The 21,863-nt window shown below is 38.1% G+C and overlaps 6 protein-coding genes and 1 non-coding gene across 7 annotated transcripts; 3 read left to right on the top strand and 4 right to left on the bottom strand.

Moving 5' to 3' along the window:
- Positions 1-574: 574 nt before the first annotated feature.
- Positions 575-3,424, top strand: LAC7 (laccase 7). The gene is made up of 6 exons (XM_008241698.2): positions 575-757; positions 876-1,027; positions 1,348-1,592; positions 1,673-1,801; positions 1,935-2,882; positions 3,075-3,424. The coding sequence occupies exons 1-6, from the start codon at positions 668-670 to the stop codon at positions 3,200-3,202; spliced, it is 1,692 nt and encodes a 563-aa protein (XP_008239920.2). The 5' UTR covers positions 575-667; the 3' UTR covers positions 3,203-3,424.
- On the bottom strand, positions 3,407-5,574 carry LOC103338475 (uncharacterized). The gene is made up of 3 exons (XM_008241686.3): positions 5,422-5,574; positions 4,962-5,288; positions 3,407-4,850 (listed from the first exon to the last, which is right to left on the bottom strand). The coding sequence occupies exons 1-3, from the start codon at positions 5,495-5,497 to the stop codon at positions 3,892-3,894; spliced, it is 1,362 nt and encodes a 453-aa protein (XP_008239908.2). The 5' UTR covers positions 5,498-5,574; the 3' UTR covers positions 3,407-3,891.
- Positions 5,575-6,153: 579 nt separating this feature from the next.
- Positions 6,154-7,707, bottom strand: LOC103338466 (uncharacterized). The gene is made up of 3 exons (XM_008241674.3): positions 7,492-7,707; positions 7,084-7,410; positions 6,154-6,586 (listed from the first exon to the last, which is right to left on the bottom strand). The coding sequence occupies exons 1-3, from the start codon at positions 7,559-7,561 to the stop codon at positions 6,396-6,398; spliced, it is 588 nt and encodes a 195-aa protein (XP_008239896.2). The 5' UTR covers positions 7,562-7,707; the 3' UTR covers positions 6,154-6,395.
- A 2,984-nt stretch (positions 7,708-10,691) lies between these two features.
- Positions 10,692-12,660, top strand: HCEF1 (high cyclic electron flow 1). The gene is made up of 4 exons (XM_008241663.3): positions 10,692-11,230; positions 11,514-11,738; positions 11,874-12,380; positions 12,476-12,660. Exons 1-4 carry the CDS (start codon positions 10,970-10,972, stop codon positions 12,545-12,547), a joined length of 1,065 nt encoding a protein of 354 aa, XP_008239885.2. The 5' UTR covers positions 10,692-10,969; the 3' UTR covers positions 12,548-12,660.
- TRNAE-CUC (transfer RNA glutamic acid (anticodon CUC)) lies at positions 11,365-11,437 on the bottom strand. Its single transcript has one exon. It is a non-coding gene; the product is annotated as a tRNA-Glu (tRNA).
- Positions 12,661-12,692: 32 nt separating the features above from the next.
- LOC103338447 (uncharacterized) lies at positions 12,693-15,406 on the bottom strand. Its single transcript, XM_008241651.2, has 7 exons — positions 15,109-15,406; positions 14,738-14,999; positions 14,280-14,480; positions 13,515-14,178; positions 13,289-13,401; positions 13,144-13,203; positions 12,693-13,059 (listed from the first exon to the last, which is right to left on the bottom strand). Exons 1-7 carry the CDS (start codon positions 15,280-15,282, stop codon positions 13,031-13,033), a joined length of 1,503 nt encoding a protein of 500 aa, XP_008239873.2. The 5' UTR covers positions 15,283-15,406; the 3' UTR covers positions 12,693-13,030.
- A 943-nt stretch (positions 15,407-16,349) lies between these two features.
- On the top strand, positions 16,350-19,299 carry PTAC13 (plastid transcriptionally active 13). Its single transcript, XM_008241640.3, has 5 exons — positions 16,350-16,836; positions 17,406-17,584; positions 18,148-18,484; positions 18,682-18,794; positions 18,973-19,299. Exons 1-4 carry the CDS (start codon positions 16,435-16,437, stop codon positions 18,760-18,762), a joined length of 999 nt encoding a protein of 332 aa, XP_008239862.2. The 5' UTR covers positions 16,350-16,434; the 3' UTR covers positions 18,763-18,794; positions 18,973-19,299.
- Positions 19,300-21,863: the final 2,564 nt, after the last annotated feature.

A 21,863-nucleotide genomic window follows, 5' to 3' on the forward strand; every position in this document is an offset into this window, starting at 1 on the left:
AATTAAAATAAAGTTTTGGACCAACATTTGCATTTGTTGGAATTGTAGATTTCATTTTTTTTCTGAAAATAAATTAATTTTGAATTTGTTTGTATAAAATGTTAAAAAAACTTTACTAATAATGTTTTCATATTTTTATGTTTATGTATTGAGAATAAAATTTCGGTTTAAAAAACGTAGACAATGGATTTGAAATAACATATGCATTTCAAAACCTCATCATGAACTAAGAAGACTTCTGAGCATGTTTATAGTGATAATTCAAACCCAATTATGTTCTCCTAATTCATTTTTCTATTTGTCAGCGTCTCTGTAAAGAGTATTCGGGCGCAGGGTCAAAGGGATTTTTTGCTTATAGAACCAAGTTTCTGACTTATAAAAAACTGTTAGCTGGATAACTAGAAGGTCATTTTCTATGCTAAACTAAAGCGCTGCAATGCCTGCATTTCCAAAGACTTCTAAACCAATGAATTTCTATTAGCTAAGTTGTCACGCAATTGTGGAAATTTTATGACTTAGCCGTTCATGCTAGCTACCCCCAAAATGTCTATATATACAGCACCATATGTCTCCATTGAGATATTGCAAGAGCAATAGAAAATTATAGTTTCCTTATAGTTTCTCATTTCCTCTTGAGCTCTTGGTATACGTAGCATTTCTTCCCGACATGGCACGCTTTGCCTTCGTGCTAGCATGTGCTTTAGCTCTATTGGCTTCCTCAGTAGCGTCTGGTGCAATTGTTGAGCATTCTTTTAATGTAAGCCTTGGCTCACAAGCACATCAACTCTACACAATTTCTCACCAATTATACTGTTTTATATGTTTGGAATATAGTAGTTTATCACATTCTTTTTGTTTGTTTTTTGTTGTTTCAGGTGAACAATCTGACTGTAACCCGACTGTGCAAGGAGCAATCGATAACCGTAGTAAATGGGAGCTATCCCGGCCCAACAATCAGCGTACGCGAAGGCGACACACTTGTCGTCCATGTTTTTAACCAGTCACCCTATAACATTACTATTCACTGGTAGATATTCATATCCTTTCACAAATTAATTATATTGACTTTGATATAATATATATATATATATATATATCTGTGTGTGTATAATTAGTCAATCATTTTTTGGTTTAAAAGGAGAGACTACCATTCTTCCAACGAATCAATATCAAGCTTAACAACTAATATTAAATAGTAAATTATTTTTGAGATATCGTCAAACCCACCTGCTTAAGCTAATATAAAGTATACATAATAAAATTTCTGAAGATGGGAATATACTGCCATATTGACCATGGTTTATATGTTTTATTTATAATGTATAATTTCTTTCTCTCTTGATGCAGGCATGGAATCTTTCAGCTTCTGAGTGCATGGGCTGATGGACCAGTATATGTAACCCAATGCCCTATACTTCCTGGACACAAGTATACTTACAGATTCAAGATCACAGGACAAGAAGGAACCCTCTGGTGGCATGCTCATGTTTCTTGGCTCCGGGCAACCGTCCATGGTGCCCTCATCATCCACCCGAAAGCTGGTCGATCCTTCCCCTTCCCCAAGCCCTATAAGGAAATTCCTGTCATCTTGGGTACGTAACAAACCATATGCATATCATGACATACGCAATTTAGATCTTCTTAATAAACTGTTTGATATATGGAATTGCAGGAGAGTGGTGGAATGGCAATGTTGTTGACATTGAGAACGAAGGCCTAGCTACTGGAATTGCTCCTAACAATTCTAATGCTTACTCCATCAATGGCCTACCCGGCGATCTTTACGACTGCTCTCAAAATCGTACGTAACTCTGATATACACATTCTATTAAAGAATAATCGCTCACGCATGCATGAACAACTGTTACTATACGCATAAATTTATTTGTTTATCTGTTGAACAATGAATATTCACGCTTGTATCAATTTATCAGAGACATACCAGGTGAAGGTGGTGAAAGGAAAGACCTACCTGCTACGCATCATCAACGCTGCGCTCAATAACCAGCTCTTCTACAAGATAGCCAATCACAACATGACAGTTGTCGCAATCGACGCCACCTACACAACTCCTTACATCACGGATGTCGTGGTCGTCGCACCCGGTCAAACCACCGACGTTCTCATCACCGCGAATCAACAGACAGGATCTTACTACATGGCCGCCACTCCGTACATGAGCGCGAACATAAACTTTGATAACACCACCACAAGAGGCATCATCGTCTACGAGAACTCCACGTCATCATCCCCGATCATGCCTGCCCTACCCAATCCCGGCGACACGCCAACGGCCCACAAGTTCAACTCCAATATCACCGGACTCGCTGGCGGGCCCCAGTGGGTCCCGGTCCCCACCAACGTGGACGAGCACATGTTCGTGACCGTAGGAGTGAATCTGGAGCTGTGTCCCGTAAATGCCACGTGTCAAGGTCCATTCAATAACAAATTGTCTGCGAGCATGAACAACGAGTCGTTCCAGCTCCCGACCAATCTGTCTATGATGCAAGCACAGTTTTACAATGTGAGCGGGATCTACACCACTGATTTCCCCGACCAGCCCGCCGTCAAGTTTGACTACACGGACTCGAACATCAGCTTAGACCTATCGCTGATCTACGCGCCAAAATCGACCAAAGTCAAAACGTTGAAGTTCAATTCGACGGTGGAGATCGTGCTTCAGAACACGGCGTTTTTGGCGATCGAGAACCACCCGATACATCTCCACGGTTTCAATTTCCACGTGTTGGCTCAAGGGTTTGGAAATTACGACCCAATTAACGATCCCAAAAAGTTTAATCTCATTAACCCACAAATACGTAACACAATTGGTGTGCCGGTTGGAGGATGGGCCGTGATTAGATTTACAGCAAATAATCCAGGTTAATTTTCTAAAACATTTCCTTAATTAATTTCTTATATCTTCGTTTTTTGTTTTTGACAAAACGAGATCAATCTTGAGTACAAAGGGCGGACGCACTGTCTTAACCAACAAACATAACTCACACTTACTTTATATATTTTTATGATCAAAACAATTTCTGATTTTTTTTTTCTTTTGAATTATTGTACAGGTATGTGGTTTATGCACTGTCATTTGGACGTGCATTTGCCATGGGGTCTGGGGATGGTTTTTGAGGTTGAAAATGGACCCACCCCATGGGTTTTGTCTCCACCACCGGCGGATCTACCCCAATGTTAGAAGTCGTTTCCAAATATTCGTCAAGACGGTGTGGTTTTGGTTTTCTCAAAGTTATTTTTTTAATTTTGATGTGCATGGTTGGTTAGCAATTGTATTTCTTTGATTGCAAATAACTTGTAATAAAAGGTGTATTGGATCGCAACAATGTTGTTAACTATATTGTAAAAATTGGTCAACATTCTTTCGATCGGTGAAATTAAAATAAATAAATGTTTTTCAATATTCAGGATTCCTCATATAGTTACAAATCTATTCCAAAATATTATGAAATGTACAATTTATTACAGAATTGTATGTACAATTGAAATGTTGTAACCACAACATTCCCAAAACTCAAAAAGAAAACGAAACCATATTTCCTACTGTTCCATATATGTTTATATGGCTAATAATTTCTCACTGAAAATTACCTTTTCCCCCACAAATAATTTTCCTCGCTACCTAAACTCGAAAGGAAATTATTTGAAGAAACCACACAACACGGCACATACACATATACATGGCTATGAGAGGGAGCAAGGGAAAGAAAAGGATGAAATTTTCTAGATGGTCCTTTCGAAAACAGGACCATGAGTGAAAGTAGGGAAAAAAAAAATTAAGGATTAAGTTTTCTTGATTTCATATTAGGGGGAAAAGCATCATGAAATTTACTTGACATTTTCTTTGTAACCGGACCAGGGGCAAAAGTGTCATGAAACTTTCCTAATATTTTTTGAAACCGGACCAGGGGCGAAAGTGTTATGAAAGTTTCTTGATATTTCATTTGAAACTGGACCAGGGGCGAAAGTGTTATGAAAGTTTCTTGATATTTCATTTGAAACTGGACCAGGGGTGAAAGTGTCATGAAATTTTCCTGATATTTCTTTTGAAACTGGACCAGAGGTGAAAGTGTCATGAAATTTTCCTGATATTTCTTTTGAAACTGGACCTGGGGCAAAAGTGTCATGAAACTTTCCTGATATTTCTTTTGAAACCGGACTAGGAGCAAAAATGTCATGAACTTTTCCTGATATTTCTTTTGAAATTGGACCAGGGGCAAATGTGTCATGAAATTTTCCTGATATTTCTTTTGAAATCGGACCAGGGGCAAATGTGTCATGAAATTTTCCTGATATTTCTTTTGAAACCGGACCAGGGGCGAAAGTGTCATGAAATTTTCCTGATATTTCATTTGAAACTGGACCAAGGGCAAAAGTGTCATGAAACTTTCTTGACATTTCTTTAGAAACTGGACCAGGGGAGAAAGTAGGGGCAACAGTGTCATGAACTTTTCTTGATGTTTCTTTTAAAAACGAATCAGGAGTGAAAGCAGGGGCAAAAGTGTCATGAAATTTTCTTGTTATTTCTTTTGAAGCCCGACCAGGGGCGAAAGCAGGGGCCAAAGTATCATGAAATCCTCTTGTTATTTCTTTTGAAATCGGACCATGGGCAGAATTAGGGGCAAAAGTCTCATGAAATTTTCTTGATGCGTCTTTTGAAAACGGACGAGGGGCGGAAGCATGGGTAAAAGTGTCTTGAACTTTTCTTGGTATTTCTTTTGAATTTGGACCATAAGAAAAAGCATAACTAGGTCCAGAACTCGAAAGTTCGCTCATGGCTCTGTGAGGATTGGAACGTTCTTGCTCACAGAGATAAGGCATGAATACTCCTGCATTTGTAAGAACATTTAACAAACTATATTAGTTCCATATTTATTAATTTGAAGGTACGTAGTAGTAGATGCACCTGTGAAATAAAAAATGGATATGTGAAATCTTACCCTCTCCTTCGGCCATATTGAAGTAAAGTTCAACAATGTTGGGGCATTTCTCGTAGCAAGCAGGGGAGCAAAGCCTATTGAGGAAGTAAGGATCAAGGAGGGTATCAGAGGAAATCCCAAGAGACTTCCTATCAACACCACATGCCTTGACACACTGATCCGTTTCTATGTATTCAGCCATCTTCTCCACCACCTCTCCTGATGTCCTGCATTGGTATTGTAGGGTTCCATCTTGCTTCGACATTGTCTCCAGCAAACACCTCTTCCCTGAAGACGACACCGAAAAGGCGCAAACGTCATTTGGCAAATGCTCACATACAATCTCACCTGGTGAAAATCAATCAAAACCAAGAATTCAATTAACCACACAACTAACAATCAAAAGCTGCAGTTATAAAGATAAACATATATATATGTGTGTGTGTGTGTGTTTGTGCCTGCGCGCGCGGGCGTGTGTTACCTAAAGCTGCATGGATGGACAGGGGAGAGAGGAAGAGAATAAAAGGGAGGAAAATTAGGTTGGTTGAGAAAGCCATGTGGTTTGAGCATTAATTGTCTGTAGCCTGTGCTTTACTAATTGAGAAAACAAAAAGAGTTTGGTTTGGTTTGGTTTGGTTTGTGATGAGAGGAATATATATACATATAAGAAGGCTAGCTAGAACCACACATGGTTTTGCATATATATCATGGGGTTCTTAATTGTTTGTAGTTTAGCTCCATCAGATTTTAAGGCCTCTCTATATTTGGGGACTCAAGCTAAGATTAATCTTTGCATGGTGTGTTATTGTAATTTTCCATTTGTGTGGTTTCTTGTTGCTTTGCAGAACAGATTGCACTGATTAACAACAGAGTTGAGGCCCAAAATTACCCAAGGCGAGAATTTGACCATCTAGCTTTCTTTTTCTTTATTTTTATTGGATGCTACATTAAAAGGCTGAGGCTAATTGTTGAAACTTCGAAATTTTTGAAACCGAATTGATGTGATAGTATTTTATTTATTGAGTTTTGAATTTACGAGAAAAAAGACGTTTACGTTGCATAAACAGGGCAATTATATGCATTGATGAAACTTTCTTACAATCGGTCATGTGGCAATGGCCTCTAGACTCTAGAGCCAAGCAAACCATATTATTAGCAATAAAAATAAATGTAATCAAATGAAAACTTAATTCCAGAATTGAGTGGCTTGCAATTTCGGAGAAATGTGATATCATTGATTGTATGTATTGATCTGACATGTGTAAAAATAAAAATAAAAAGTAATACAATTACTTTTCATATAAACGTCGTAAATCTCAACAAAACCCCCATCCACAAAGAAAATCCCCGGTTCCCCTTGTTTTTTTGGGTCTATATTTGATAATTATTCCTCACTCGTCACTGAATTTACACTAAAATTCAAAATAAATTTTATGCAGAAACTACACAACATGTTTACAGAGGAGCAGGGGCAAATGCCTCAGAAGGGGGAAGTGCTTCTTCCTGAGAAGGGGCAAATGCCAAGTTTCCTGATGGTGATTTGCTGCTGACGGGGCCAGGGGCGGCCTCACCAGAGCTCAAGAGCTGGAGCATGGCACGGTGAGGGTTGGTACGCTGTTTGTCACAGAGATCAGGCAAGAACGCTCCTGCATTTGTCAAAACATTAACCAACACACATTAGTTCCATTTTACTTTTATATTACGTCGTAATTAATCAAGAGCAAGAAGTGTGTGAGAAAAATTCTTACACATAATGGGTGTATAGTATAATATATGATACAACAAAAATGTGAAAGAAACGTTATATATACACGTGTCGAATGTAAAAGTTATGAACTTGTACCGCATAAAAAAAAGAGGAAACACTTTGATTAAATGAGAAGGGAGGTATATCATATTGATGGCAGAAAAAGAAAGCGAAAGCGGACCAAAATCTAGACGGATTCTTTGTCAGGCTCCTTTTTGGTAGCCAAACACCCAAACTTGTACTATTTTGTTTTAAAAAATGTCCTAAGAATAAGAAAAGGAATGTTTTAGGTGTGACAAAACAATCAATCTGAATCATTACCAACTTGGAATTACTAAAACAATAAAAATTGAACACAAGAAATTAAATCAAAGATCTGTGAAATATTATTCTTACCCTCTCCGGCGGCCAAGTTGAAGTAAAGCTCAACAATGTTGGGGCACTTTTGGTAGCAAGTTGGGGAGCAGAGCTTGGTCATGAACTGGGGCTCAAGGAGGGCATCAGATGAAATCCCAACAGACTTCCTGTCAATGCCACAAGCCTTCACACACTGATCTGTTTCAATGTACTCTGCCACCCCCTGAACCAAAACTTCTGATGTCCTGCATTGGTACTCTATGCTTCCATCCTTCTTTGCCATGGTCTCTAGCAGACACCTTTTCCCGGCAGACGATACCGAAAATGCGCAAACATCATTCGGTAAATCCTCACATATAAACCCACCTGAGAGAAAATCAAAGTTCAATATAAAACCATGTTTATTTAAGAGTTTAGAGTTATTAGAAATTTATGAACATTATGTACCTAGAACTGCATGGATGCAGAGGGAAGAGAAGAAGAGAGCCAAAGACAACTTGGTGGAGATCAAAGCCATTTGAGTATTTTGACGGATTTGATCGATCGACAAACAAAAAGAGAGATTGATTTTTGTTTGTGAGATGAGTGAGAAGAGAAGGGTTTATGTATATATATATATAGAGAGAGAGAGAGAGAGAGAGAGGGAGAGAGAGGAGAGGTGTGAAGGTGTGAAGCTATGAAACTATGAAACAACAAAAGGCAACGACCAACTATATAAAGAGAAGACAGCGTTGAACTATATTGCGTCTTCACTATATTGAGAGACGCGTTACAAAACTTACAGGTCGGTGAAAACTACGTCTCCGAATTTTTTATTTTTTTTGAATACTTCTCTTGGAAGCCGTTTGTCTGCACTTTTCTTTACTTTTTTACCATTTTTAATTGTTTATTGTTTTCTTTTTCAGTTGTTTTCGTTGTTTATTGACTAGTTTTATTGTTGACGCTAAAGAGCAAAGACGTGCGGAAAGCCTGCAAATATGTTGAAGTTCCTCCTCTCTCCATTCGTGTCATGTATGGTTTGTTGACATTTATTTATGCATCACCCACGATGTATGTACCTATCAAATTCTTTAACCACCATATATTCTTTTTCCATTCAATAAATTGGAAATTTATATATGTTAAGTGGAAGACCCTAATTAATCAATTTGGTTAAGGCAAATGAGAAATGAGAGAAGTCATTTTTTGACTTTAATTTGTCTTGTTTTTCTTTCCTTCAAGATCACACATCATGGCTGCATCGTAAGTTAAGTCAATTGGCCGGAATAATGAACCCGTTACTCTTAAGTTCGAATCTCATTTCCCTATATTAGAATAATTTAGAGTAGTTTAGACTATCATTTTATTTAAAAAAGAATACACCATAGGTAGACAACCATTATGCAAATACTGCCTATTCAAGACGGGTATTTGGACCTGACTAACATGACAAATGCAATTAACTTGACTTTTGGACTCTCATAGACCCAACATTTATTTTCTTATACTCAATTAAGAAATGAAATAAATATCAAGTTTTGACCCTTAATTTTAGTCTGTGCCCAAGCTGCACGTTTCCAGTATTTTTTGCTTCACAACTTGAAAAAATATTCGATTTGGTTTGGACTAGGTCAGGTCATATTAATTAGCGTGACAAGCATGCCATCTCGAACCATGGAATTCAAACCATATATCTATGAATGTCGATAGCTAAACAGAAACTCATCTTAGCTGTGACGTTAACATACTTTGTTTACATCCAACGACAGCTAGGCTTCCATCTGTCAAGTTGTGTATGGTTCACTCGGCTTCAAAGGGAAGTCTAGATCTTCTTGAATTACTGTCATGTCTTTTTTTTTTCCCCGGTAATTTTCTTGAACGCCATGTCGTGGCGGCAAGCCTTGAAGGTTCCAGAACTATATGAACCAAAGTACACCAGAACATTGCCGTGAAGTTACTCAGACGCCAACAAACGGTTATATAGTCATTTGTCAAAAGACACTTTCTGAGAATTACGTTAAAATTTGATCAAGGAAGAGAGACTACTTATGTTCAAACCTAATTAGGAGTATAATTTTATTAATCAAGGCACTGACCCCAGAAAAAAGTATTAATCAAAGTATTTTTCATCATAACTTCACACTGCATTGGTTAATATTTTATGATAAATATATGTTAATCATGATTAGCCATGATGTTATGTGTGAAAAAATTGAATGGGGCATAACTAGTGTATGCAATGCCTTAATCACGATTAAACACCAATGCCTTCGCTTAAGATGCATTCTGTCCGTCAATGGAATTTAAATACTATCGCCTTCACTAATCCCCGAAGTGATAACCCAAATTTTGTGCTAGTTAATCTTTTTCTTCAATAAAATACTATCGCCTTCACTGAAAAAATTGTATTTTGTCTGTCAATGAAATTTAATAGTGACAAAAAGGATCAAGAAAGGAATATCCACACCCTTCTGTTTTTTTTTCCTTTTTTGGGTCTGTAAGGTTCCAAAGAGGGGAATGGAAGGGAAGAATCCATGTATGGAAAATCAAAGGAGAAGTAGGTAGAAAAGCACACTCGATAGATGTCTTCCAACAGCAAAGTCACCCAATTTTTTTAATTTTTTTTAATGATATAGAAAAACAAGTTGTCAAAGTCAATAACCTATTTTTAATTTCCAATAGCCAAGTAGTGATTTTTTATTTCTCGACGTGTTATGCCGGCCACATTTTCAGAAATTCATGATCACTCCAGGTTTCCAACCAAAGGGTGTCAAATATTGATAGAAAATAGTCCCCCTCGCTTTTTCTCTGTCCCTTCTCTGGCTGAATATTCCTAAAAAGGTTTATGTTTTGTGTTATGAGCTCACATCAGGCAGAACCCATAATCTATTGCCTCCATTTCCGAGAACCAAGCGAGTTCACCCACTTTTAAGTAAGACTTGGTCATTGCCAATAATGATATGCATGATGAGGCATGTCTTGACCTTTGGGGTTGTGTATGGGTTAGGTCTTCAACCAGTTTTGGGGGCAAGAAATTGTTGTGTGCATTATTATATACTATATGGCATGCGTTATTATATCTTCGGAGAGACACTTACATGCAACGAGGTATTTTACTTCTATTTCTCTTTTTATTTTAATCATCATCTGTTTAAAAAAACAAAAATAAAGATAAAATGGTATCCCACTTTTAAAAAATTCAAACATAAATTCTCAGTTACGTAAGAGTAAATCTTTTTAACTACTTGGACCATAAATCATTTCTCCGTCACATAACTTCTTTGCATACAATTGAGCAAAGAATTCAATAGAATGACTCTACAATTGAGACTAGGATTTAAACGTGGGACTTCTATGTAAACTCTGGGCTTTTACTTTGCTATATCTAGGTTTGAATCCCAAAATCCTTGGGACATCCTTTATGAAGTTGATTAAGGAGCTGACCCAAATGAAGTTACTCCAAAACAAATCCAACCCAACAAATCCAATCCAACCCAACCCAACAACAATCCAAATTGCACCGCCACTTGTTATTTGTAATCTCCATCCATCTTCCTATTGGACTCCCCAAGGAAGAAACCACGATCACAAAAACGAACATAAAAAAGAGGAAGATAAGTGGGCCCCCCAGAAGAAACAAGAAAAATGACATAAATTGTTGCCAACCTCACAATCCCACACTCACAATCCAAGTGAAAAGGAAAAAACAGAACTTCAAAAACCAGAAAATCGAACAAGAAAAAAAAAACAGAGTAGCAAATCACAAACACAAAACCATGGTTGCAGCAACACTAACTTCATCATCATCCCAACTCTTATGCTCAAGCTCTCGCTCTATCTCTCAGCTCTCTCCTCTGCAACAATGTCTCTTTGGGTCCAAAGCAATCGTCTCCTGCCCCAGTAACGTGAACTACAGCAAGAAGAGGCATGTGGGCGATGGGGTGAAATGCATGGCGGTGGCGGCGGAGACAGAGCCAAGAAGAAAGGCGGGTACCAGATACAGACGCTGACGAATTGGTTGTTGAAGCAGGAGCAGGAGGGCGTGATTGATGCAGAGCTCACCATTGTTCTCTCGAGCATTTCCTTGGCCTGCAAGCAGATTGCTTCGTTGGTGCAGAGAGCTAGCGTTTCTAACTTAACTGGTATTCAGGGTGCCGTCAATGTTCAAGGAGAGGACCAGAAGAAACTCGATGTTGTCTCCAATGAGGTTTGTGGTTCACCTACTAGTTTCTTATTTTGATGGAAGCTAGGATGCACAGAGAATTGAATATAGTTTCTTATTAAATCAATTTAAATGCTAAATTAGGCAAAGTTCAAAAAATAATAATAACAAAAAAGAAATTCCGTTGCCGGGACTTGAACCCGGGTCTTTCGGGTGAGAGCCGAATATCCTGACCAACTAGACTACAACGGATTGCTGATTTTCATGTGATAATTAAATTTTAAGAACTATATGTTAGAATAGGGGATTCAATTTTTTTGGCATACAGGTTTTCTCCAATTGCCTAAGATCAAGTGGACGAACAGGGATTATAGCATCAGAGGAAGAGGATGTGCCGGTGGCTGTGGAAGAGAGTTACTCAGGCAACTACATTGTGGTGTTTGACCCACTTGATGGATCATCCAACATTGATGCTGCAGTGTCAACTGGATCCATCTTTGGAATATACAGCCCAAATGACGAGTGCTTTGCAAGCATTGAAGAAGACTCAACTGTAAGTCGACCGAACGTCTTTTAAGTCTCAACTAATGTGATAGTATTTCATTTGTTTATATCGCCCACTGAATCTCGTTTGTATATAACTACGAAGAATAATATTGGAACACTTATGTATATGTTTGCATTGTAGCTTGACAGTGCTGAGCAGAAATGTGTGGTGAGTGTGTGCCAGCCAGGAAGCAACCTGCTTGCTGCTGGCTACTGCATGTACTCCAGCTCTGTAATCTTTGTGCTTACAATTGGGAAAGGTGTATTTGCATTTGCCTTGGACCCCATGTATGGAGAATTCGTTTTGACCCAAGAGAACATTCAAATACCAAAGGCAGGAAAGATTTACTCATTCAATGAAGGCAACTATCAGCTCTGGGATGACAAGCTAAAGAAGTACATTGATGACCTGAAGGACCCGGGTCCTAGTGGCAAGCCCTACTCTGCAAGGTACATTGGCAGCTTGGTTGGGGACTTCCACCGGACGCTGCTCTATGGCGGCATTTATGGGTACCCTAGGGACAAGAAGAGCAAGAATGGGAAGCTGCGGCTGTTGTATGAGTGTGCACCAATGAGCTTTATAGTTGAACAAGCCGGTGGGAAGGGATCGGATGGCAGTGCTAGAGTACTTGACATCCAACCAACTGAGGTGAGTGTAAATCGTATAATTGCTGTGAGTTTCTGCAGTTCCCTTTGTAATTTTAATGACTTTAATTTTTCCTTCTTGTTATTCTTTTCTGACAGATCCATCAGCGTGTTCCGCTTTACATTGGAAGCGTGGAGGAGGTGGAGAAATTGGAGAAGTATTTAGCTTGATCAGAATGTGACAACAAAGGGATTTAATTTTGTTTGTGAAGATAAAGTTGTATGGGATTTTTTCTCAAGAAAAACAATGAACAAGAGAGAATTGAATTTATATTTTGCTGAAATAAGTATTACAGAAGATTAACGAATGATAATCGGATTAAAGGATATTAATACTTCCATAATAAATTGTTTACAGCAGCCTTTGTCAATATAGACAATTCTATACAAAGATTACAAGATCCAGCGAAGGGAGAAAGAAACTGTGTAGCCATTAGCCTAAGTAAGCCCAGGACTGCAACAAGGGGATACCAAAGATAGAATACTAAGTTACTAACCACAAAATTATATATATTTCTAAGAAATGTGAGAGTTGTCTTAATGCTAGATTCTAAAAGAGTTATAGATTTCTTAAAATAGTAAGAAATCTTTTGCAGCAAGTCAAGCCGAAGAGTCATTTCACAAAAACAGTAAGAACCTTGCAGTACAATTCTGCTAAACCTGAGAGCTTCCGCGGTTTTTCACTGCAATTCCAAAAGCACACAAATTAGAAACTCTACACTGTTAAATTAAAATGAGAGGAAAGTTAAGAAAGACAGTAGAATTACCAGGGCTTATAATTCTAATACATTTTGTTACAGACTTCACTGCAGTCAGGGAATCAGAACCTGCAAGAACGCTAGTTTACTCATTAAATATGAAATGCATGAACATGGCGGAAACTTTATAACTGCTGAGGATGTGTTTCATTACCTTGCACATTCATCCCCTTCTCTGATAGTACTTCTGTCACAGTTGATGAGAATTCTGACATAACTTGATTAGCCCCCACATTACCATCCGCAGTTTCATTATCATATGATGACCTATGTGAGTTTTGAAGAATATAAGATAAGATAAGAAAACTGAATTGAAGTGACAGTAATGACGAAGGTAATGGAAAGATATATGTCATGGAAATATGGAAGGTAGAGAATACCCTGAAACAGTCCCCATGGAAGCACCAACATTTGGTTGACTAGCATAACCAAGTTCTTCACAATGAAGATCAAATTCACCTAACATTTCAGTGAAGGAGAAATCCACACCAATGGCATCGAAGTTAGGCAAATCAATGTCAAAAAGGTCAACTTCCTTTTCAGACTCAGATGTTGAAATATCATCAGAAATTGGTTGGTCCAAGCTCATTGGCACATCAGAACAGTCAAAATTGAGCCTTCCTTTTACATGGTCTCTCTTACTTGTCTTGGCAGGTGATGATGAAATGCAATGGTTCGTTTCCACAGTATAGCAAGCTTTGTTTGGGCTCAGAGTCACTCTTTTTGATGAAAATATGGTGCAGCAGTTAGGGGTGATCTCTGGAGGAGAATTGTTATTACTGCAGGTAGCAGTGGAAGAAATCTCAAAAGGAGACACAGACTTATCGATTTGAGATGAAATTGCTCGTGGAGGAGTCCGAGGACCAGAAGAATTGTTCGGAACGGAGGGAGACGGCTGGTTGAACAAGCATTTAGCCACAGTGGAACCATGAGCTAAGGACCCATTCGGAACCGAATTTGGCAGCAATGATTGAACAGCTGAAGATGACGGGGCAGATTCTTGATTATTGAGTGCATTAGCTGATACTGAAACTGTTTCTACACCTGCCCATTTTAAAATTCAATCAGAATAAACACCGTAATGACATAAATCAGATGCAGAGAATGACAACTTTGAAGAGCATACATACTTTAGTTATATATACCTTTGTTTGGAACCTTGCCAGTGGGTAATCTGCTGCAAGATCTCTTAGAAGCACTTGGGGCATCCACTGAAACTCTAGAACACTTTCTCTTAGTTGCAGGTGGGTCAATTGTAATTGGTGAGCAGAAATTTCCAGGCCCCATGTTGGTGTTGGAAGGTGTGGACACATGATGAGCAACTGGTGTTTGGTACATTGGAAAACCTAATTGAAAGGCATCAAACATTTAATTCATAGCTCATGGAGTGATTATTCTTGTCTTTTTGTTAATTTCTAAACTGTATGGTTCAACCAACAATGGGTTTAAATAATTTTTTAAGGCAAACAAATTGAAACACCAAGAAGTTGAAATTGGTGCATCTAAGCTCACAAAAACCACATGCAAAGTCTCCATGTTCTCAATTCATTCAAGAAATTTCTCAAACACAAGCAACACAAGCAGATGGGATGTGTTATTGTACCTGCTGGAGACCCATTGGATGGGTTCACGTGAGGAGCCATAAGCATCGGTTTGGGAGCTGCGGCTGGACCTGTGGAGATAGCGGCTGGGTTTCCGCTGGCATTGTAAGTGTTCATGACGCCTTGCATACCCTTCAACAGAGTTTGGACCCGGGTCTTCTCTTGCTCCACCCGGACCTTCTCCTGATCCAAAATCACCTTCTGCTCCTTCAAGCATATGTACTCGTTCAGAATCTCAGCCAAGCTCAGCAAGCTCTTCGGCGCCTACAGAGATAAACGAAAATATGAAAAACAAATCCCAAACCAGAAAAAAAAAAAATGAAAACTTTCAGGCTGATTTTGAACAAAGTGTGGCAAAAAACCAAGTGGGTACCTCTCGAATGGGTGATTTGGCGATGAGATATGAAGCTTCGTTTCTGAAAACAGAGCGAGTCTCCGAATAGTTGTTATCGCAGAGATAGCGATCCACGATGAACGCGATTTGGACTGGGGTGACCTTTCCCTTCCCCAAAGTCTCTGATTTCTTGGCTTTAGTTTGCTTCCCCATTGCTTGAAAATGGGGGAGATAAAGAAGAGTCTCTGGAAAATTAGGTCTCGATAAAAAGGTTGCAACTGACAAAGAAGAAGAAGAAGAGAGTTCAGATCTGAGGACGGATAAAATGGGTGAGCTTAAAAGGGAGGGAGATTAGAAAAAAGAGAGAGGGAGATGAAGAAGAGAAAAAAAAAACGCGGGAGTTTTCGAAACTTTTGGGAGGAAATTGGAAAATTAGCGAGGCTAAATGAAATAGCATGTGCATGTATTTTCAACCCTATTTATGATATAATAACAATTTTATTTTGGCAATCAACTAGCCGTTTGGAACAATTATGGTATGGTTGTATTGTAGGTATCCACCAATAACTAGGTTGTATTGGAAGGTAGAATACCTTACCAAATAATGAAGAGTGTATTTGGTTCAAACTCAATGTATGAATAAAGAGCTTTTTTTCTTCTTCTTTTTTGGTTAAAAGAAATGAAACTTTCATAAAAACACCTAAAAGGGTCGAATGTTTATGAGTGGTATAACCGATTACCGTTGCACTTTACTTGATCACACACCTGAATATATGCTATATTGTTTTCCTAGTTATCAACCAGCTATTCCATAATTGCTTGGATTTGTTCACTAATTGAGATTAATACTTGAATATTAATGAAATTCTTTCATGGTTCTCATTTTGTGGTGGGATCTATCTATATAAGAGTAAGTTTTCTAAATGTTATATTTCCTTAACTGAAAATTCTTAAACCTATAGGAAGCTAAAGGTGGATCAATTGGAGTCATTTGAGTTGTCTATTACAGATCATTCAGAAACACGTGTTGTTATATATATATATTCGAGAAACACGGGTTACCTTTAAAATCATGTAATAATACACCATTTAATTTATCACACAATCAAATGGAGCTCAAACTTGCTTGGTTATTTGTACTTCGTTCTAGTTGGTTGACATAAGGGCCTTCGAACTTGAACTTTGAGTGCCTAGTGGGCTCGTTGGGCTTATTGGATCGAGCTCTCGATTCAGCCCCAAAAACAAAATTCATAACGACCCAAAACCAACATCTGGGCTCACCAGGGAAGTCATAATGCGAAGGAAGACGGAGAGCACATAACACCTCCTTATCTCTCCAGTTACAGCGCCTGATTGAAGTTGAAGATGACACAGGCACTTCTCCAATGGAGTCCTTGCCACCAATATCTCTCCCTTTCCTTCACTACCCCCACAACCAAACACACCCAACTCCCACTCTCAATCTCTGCCACACTAGAACCCGCCACCAGTACCCAACAACACCTCACTGCCAGAGAGAGAAGGCAGCTGAGGAACGAGAAGAGAGAGAGCAAAGCTGGTACCAATTGGAAAGAACAGGTGGAGGAAAAGCTTCTGGAGAAGCCCACGAAGAAGTTCGCTAATTGGAAGGAAGAGCTCAACATTAATAACCTCGCTCGTGAGGGCCCTCAATGGTGGATCGTTAAGGTCTCTCGACTCAAGGGCCAGGAGACTGCTCAGCTCATCGCTCGCTTGCTTGCTAGGAACTACCCTCACATTGATTTTAAGGTATTAAACTAATTCAGTGTTTTGGTTTCTGGGTTTGTTGCCAAATTGACTTATTAATGTCTGTTTCATTCCATTGATTTTAAGGTGTTTAATACTTTAGTTCAATGTTTTGGTTTCTGGGTATGTTGCCAAATTGACATAATCTGGATAATTTCAGTTTGTTCCAAAAATCGGCCTAGGCGGCTAGGCGGCCTGGGCGGTATGTTGCCAAATTGACATATAATCTGGATAATCATTTCTGTTTTTTCCCCACGTTTTATATCAATTATGGTATTTTATAATTTATATATCTTTTTATTTTGCATGATTTTGGTATAAATTTATAATTTATAATACAAAAAATATATATATATTTTTTAAAGAAATGCCTAGGCGCCCGCCTAGGCCCCGATTACTTCTCCAGGCGCTAGGCCCCTGCCTGCTGCCCGCCTACTGCCTAGCGATTTTTCGAATATTCTGAACATATTGAATTGACGCCCTGCTATCTGAGACTCTTGAGTATAGATTATACAATTCAATGTTTAGACCAAAACTAAACAAGGTAAAAATCTGAAGTGTTTGCTTTTCAGGTGTATGCTCCAGCTATTCATGAGAGGAAAAAATTGAAAAATGGTACTTACTCAGTTAAACCAAAACCCCTGTTCCCAGGGTGTGTGTTTATAAGGTGTGTTTTGGACAAAGAGATACATGACTTCATAAGAGAGTGCGATGGAGTTGGAGGCTTTGTTGGTGCTTTGGTTGGAAATACGTGAGTATTTATTCTTAAATGGTAGGTTTGCTGTGTATTGCCTATTGTTATTGTTATCGTAGTAGGAAATTCTTATGTGAAATTGAGAAAAAAAGGAAAAAAAGAAAAGGGAAACAGCAATAGGTTTAATTTTAGTATATATACCAGATTAATGTAATGTGAAGAAACCCTATACAGTGTAGCACTGATTGAAATCGTCTGGTTTCATTATATGGTGGTGTCGTAGTATGACAAATGTATGAAGCTTTAGAGTCATGTTATCACTGCACACTTACCTAATATGAAGAGATAGCCCAACAAATGGTAAAAAATGAAAAGCCTTTTGTAAGGGATTTTGTGTGACAATATGAAGCTACATTTGCACATATGTTTTAGCTAAAATAGACAAGGTAGATTTTGGGTTAAGTTTACTGGTTTACTGGCATTTTTGGGCTTCCCTTAGAGCCATTATTTTCTCCGTTGATTTCTAATCTCAAGGCCATCTTAAGTAGATGTCCTTCTAGACTACTGGCTACGTTGTGTACTTTCCGGTGAGTATCTAAATGTTATATTCAAATGCACAGGAAAAGACAGATCACCAGACCCAGGCCAGTTTCTGAGTTTGACATGGAAGCTATCTTCAGACAGGCAAAGGAAGAACAACAAAAAGCTGAACAAGCTTTTGAACAAGATCAGCAAGAAGTAGCCCTCAACGATGGGCTCAATTCTGATGATGCTGTAAAGTCTACTGGAGATTCTAAACCAAAAAGGCGATCTAGAAAAACACTTGATCCTCTCATAAATGGTTCATCTAAAGGAAAGAATGAGAAGCTCGTCCCAGGTTCTAGTGTACGAGTTGTATCTGGGACTTTTGCAGAATATGTAGGCAGCCTCAAGAAGCTGAATCGCAGAACAAAAAAGGTATACTGTTTCTGGTATGAATTATTTGGCTTGAAACATATGAGGAAATAAGCATGCTTTTTATTTTTTGGATATGCATGGCAGAATTACTAGTGTCTTCTTATGCAATATTTTACTCATAAATCTCAATACATTGCTCGAAAAAAGTTATCTTCTGGAAACTTGACAGAGAAGTTAAAACAATTGTCATCTTGCAGGCAACAGTGGGATTTACGTTATTTGGGAAAGAAAGCTTAGTAGATTTAGATGTCAGTGAAATTGTTTCAGAGACCACGTAAATATGTTCATCCCTCATAATCATTATTAAATGGTAAGTTTTTCAATATATTTTCCTGTCTTCTCTAGATATATCTTACTTTCGTCTATATGAAAAATGCAGTGCCTTCAAAGTAATAACATAATTTTGTCTTGTTTGTCATCAAATGAACCTATAATGCATCTTGCTTGTAATCTGGAAGTTTCCATGCCAACATCTTTGATTTGGTTAGGTTCTCATTATAAGTTGCTGATGGTGCGAAGCACCAGTACATGGGAAAAGAGGTGATTACTTTTGACATCCATTACTTTTATTAAGTCGTAAATCCATGTTAATTGGGATTGGCTACCTGATTTGAGGCCATAGAAATTGCATTCCTACTGATAATGTATGTCCTTCCTAGTGAGGTCACATTCTGACCTCCGCCCAGATGCTTTTCCCCTTTACTGCCAACTTCCGTTATTTAAAATCATGGTGCAATGTGAGTGTTTCATATGACGTATCAGATTAGTGTGCTTTTGGCCGTGTTTTGTACTTGCTGCTTAGGCGCCTTCTTCTATCTGTTCAAATTGAATTATTTTTCAAATTTGTCCATACTAGTGAAAGCTCAATCATGGCCAATGAAAAATATGCATTCAGGATGAAAATACATCTGCTTGTACACACAGATGAATTGGAAAAAAAATTAGAAAGGGTTGTTCACCATTTCTACAAAAGGAATAAAAGGAGTATGATATAAGTTGTGACTTGAACAGATGGTAATTGGTAGTGATGGTAGCTGGACCAGTTTTAGCATTAGAGGGGTGCCAATCCCAGAGGCAGCCTTTTCTATGCTACTAACCGTGGCTTCGCCGGGAAGGCTAGCTGGACAGTTTAATTAGGGCTCCATGTAAGGGATGAGGGACCAAAGGGTGTCAATTATTAGGGTTTCGCATGATGAAAGAGAGTGAGGGAAGTCTCTTTAGCACAAAAATCTTTCCTCCAGTTCATGAAAACAAACCTGTCTAGATTTACAGACTAAAAAATTCTTCCTCTAAGATGGTAAATTATACTCCCAAGTCCAAAGTCACTCCACTAACTTTACTTTCCTGCTTCACTATTGTATATTATCATCTTGGGGTCCTTCTTCATCATTATCTTAATGGGCTGCTCTATTATTTAATGGGGATAAAATTGCCAGCCTCAGATGGTGGTCCTTGCTCATTCGATTTGTGAAAACTTAAATCACAAAGCAATTGAATCTGCCAGCACATACTATAAAAGTGTTATCTATTGGACAGAAAATTCATGTTGGCTTTTGCACTCGAGCGTTGTATGATTATACACGTCCTATATGCATATATTTACTGTGATTAAATAATTTTCTCAACTTCTTAATCCAATTCTTAATTTGAGTAATGTTTACTCAAATTTTCAATGGCTTTTCTTTTTCTGAATCAATGAGACATGACTTCGGCTGGACCTCGGACCTATCCCAATATTAGAAAGAGATGTATCACTAGATTTAAGAGCTAGTTCCTAGTTGGTATTATTAGTCAGAGTCGTCTCAACCTAAGTCCCATATGTTGTGCAAATAGCATTATTCATAACTGACTGAATTGGATCAAGCAAACGGATCATGGATTCATGGTGGCTGCTGAGTCTTTTTCGTTTTGTCGGGGGTTGAGGCTGGACAATGGAAAGGGGACCAAAGAAGTTGAAATTTAATGAACTGTCCTTTTCTTCTGTTTCATTCAAATCGCCCCGTTGTCTCGCTTTAATGCTTGTATGGCTACTTGCTACATGTGGTTCTAAATACGACACGTATACGTATTCGATACAGATAGGAAGAGATTCCCCTCTTCATTTCCTAGTAATGAGAAAGGTGAATTCTTGATTCTGAATCACGCAAGGCATTGTTTGCCTTCTTGTACCTCAAACTCGTGAGAATATAAATAAATAAATAAAAGAAAGGACCATTGAAATTCACCAACATAAATAACCCCGCTGTCCAAAATAATATACTGACCCAAGTACCAATGTCACGAACCATGCCATTCAATATTCAATGCAAGAACAGGTTGGTTGGTTCTCTAGTCTACAAGTTAAACTTGAAAATGCTGATTGCATTAACTAGCTCCACCCTTGGAATCTATATACAACAGGGTGATTTTCATTTTTTATATCTAATCACGTAAGAACGAGAGATTCGAACTTGAGATATCTTTCAGTATTGAAAGATACGCGTATGTGAGATAAAATGGACAAATTGAAGAAGATTCATTAACACAACAGTTTGTTTTACAGTAACCAGTGAGCTAAAAGATAATGCTGCATTATTAATTTATTTACAGTGAAGGAAAGCCATACTTTTGCTTTGTCCAAGAAGAAAGAAGAGTAAGACGACACAAAGCACGCGCACATTAGTTTATACTGAAAAGAGTTTACTAAAGTGGTCACGATGCACATTGCACAACACAACACAACACCACAGCACACCTTCTCCTCTCTTCTCTTCTGTTTGGTGTTTTTATCACACAATTGCTGCAGTTAGATATGGTCCCCTGTTCCTCGCCCACCTCCCACAACCAAAGCCTTTTCCATGACAAAAAACAAAAGCAAAAATTTGAAAAAGACAACTAGTGCGAAGATATTAAAAACCCTAATACTCCCGCTTTGTAATCTGTCCATACAGCTGTCACTTTAAAGCTCATTTCTTTCTTTTATAAAGTAAATTGGCAACTCCAACCCTAAAATTTAGAGATATTCTACAACCCCCACCTATGTTTTGCTTATTTGTATTTGTTGATTCCTTTATTGGTATTGACATTGAAGGTCTTTCACCTACAAGGCCACACCTACCTTGTTCTTATTTAAGCATTGGGAGTAAGGGCGGGTGATGATTAATGGATTAGGGTCGATGCATAACCGAATGCGTTCTCTGGTCAAATTTATGTTATCAAACAAATAATTATATTACTAGACATTTTGTGCTTCATTTTCAGTTAAAACCAATCTAAATTATTAGTTTAAACTCACAATTTGACAATATAACATCTTATTTTATCATATAATCTTGACTCTTGAAAATGAGCAATTATATATTCCATCATATTGAATGTTTAAGATTCTTTTAGGGATATG

The sequence above is a fragment of the Prunus mume genome, linkage group LG1 (assembly GCF_029339155.1).
Source record: "Prunus mume cultivar Tortuosa linkage group LG1, ASM2933915v1, whole genome shotgun sequence".
NCBI classification, from domain to species: domain Eukaryota; kingdom Viridiplantae; phylum Streptophyta; class Magnoliopsida; order Rosales; family Rosaceae; genus Prunus; species Prunus mume.

Bases quoted from the DNA above. Each gene is read 5' to 3' on its own strand.
- LAC7 (XM_008241698.2), top strand. From the start codon at position 668: ATGGCACGCTTTGCCTTCGTGCTAGCATGTGCTTTAGCTCTATTGGCT. The intron at 1,028-1,347 runs GTAGATATTCAT...CTCTTGATGCAG, and splicing joins TATAACATTACTATTCACTG to GCATGGAATCTTTCAGCTTC. The intron at 2,883-3,074 runs GTTAATTTTCTA...ATTATTGTACAG, and splicing joins ATTTACAGCAAATAATCCAG to GTATGTGGTTTATGCACTGT.
- LOC103338475 (XM_008241686.3), bottom strand. From the start codon at position 5,497: ATGGCTTTCTCAACCAACCTAATTTTCCTCCCTTTTATTCTCTTCCTC. The intron at 5,289-5,421 runs GTAACACACGCC...GATTTTCACCAG, and splicing joins GTCCATCCATGCAGCTTTAG to GTGAGATTGTATGTGAGCAT. The intron at 4,851-4,961 runs GTAAGATTTCAC...TTACAAATGCAG, and splicing joins CAATATGGCCGAAGGAGAGG to GAGTATTCATGCCTTATCTC.
- LOC103338466 (XM_008241674.3), bottom strand. From the start codon at position 7,561: ATGGCTTTGATCTCCACCAAGTTGTCTTTGGCTCTCTTCTTCTCTTCC. The intron at 7,411-7,491 runs GTACATAATGTT...ATTTTCTCTCAG, and splicing joins CTGCATCCATGCAGTTCTAG to GTGGGTTTATATGTGAGGAT. The intron at 6,587-7,083 runs GTAAGAATAATA...TGACAAATGCAG, and splicing joins CAACTTGGCCGCCGGAGAGG to GAGCGTTCTTGCCTGATCTC.
- HCEF1 (XM_008241663.3), top strand. From the start codon at position 10,970: ATGCATGGCGGTGGCGGCGGAGACAGAGCCAAGAAGAAAGGCGGGTAC. The intron at 11,739-11,873 runs GTAAGTCGACCG...TTTGCATTGTAG, and splicing joins GCATTGAAGAAGACTCAACT to CTTGACAGTGCTGAGCAGAA. The intron at 12,381-12,475 runs GTGAGTGTAAAT...CTTTTCTGACAG, and splicing joins TTGACATCCAACCAACTGAG to ATCCATCAGCGTGTTCCGCT.
- LOC103338447 (XM_008241651.2), bottom strand. From the start codon at position 15,282: ATGGGGAAGCAAACTAAAGCCAAGAAATCAGAGACTTTGGGGAAGGGA. The intron at 14,481-14,737 runs GTACAATAACAC...CCTTTCAATTAG, and splicing joins ATCCAATGGGTCTCCAGCAG to GTTTTCCAATGTACCAAACA. The intron at 13,402-13,514 runs GTATTCTCTACC...AAACTCACATAG, and splicing joins TCCATGGGGACTGTTTCAGG to GTCATCATATGATAATGAAA.
- PTAC13 (XM_008241640.3), top strand. From the start codon at position 16,435: ATGACACAGGCACTTCTCCAATGGAGTCCTTGCCACCAATATCTCTCC. The intron at 17,585-18,147 runs GTGAGTATTTAT...TCAAATGCACAG, and splicing joins GGTGCTTTGGTTGGAAATAC to GAAAAGACAGATCACCAGAC. The intron at 18,485-18,681 runs GTATACTGTTTC...GTCATCTTGCAG, and splicing joins TGAATCGCAGAACAAAAAAG to GCAACAGTGGGATTTACGTT.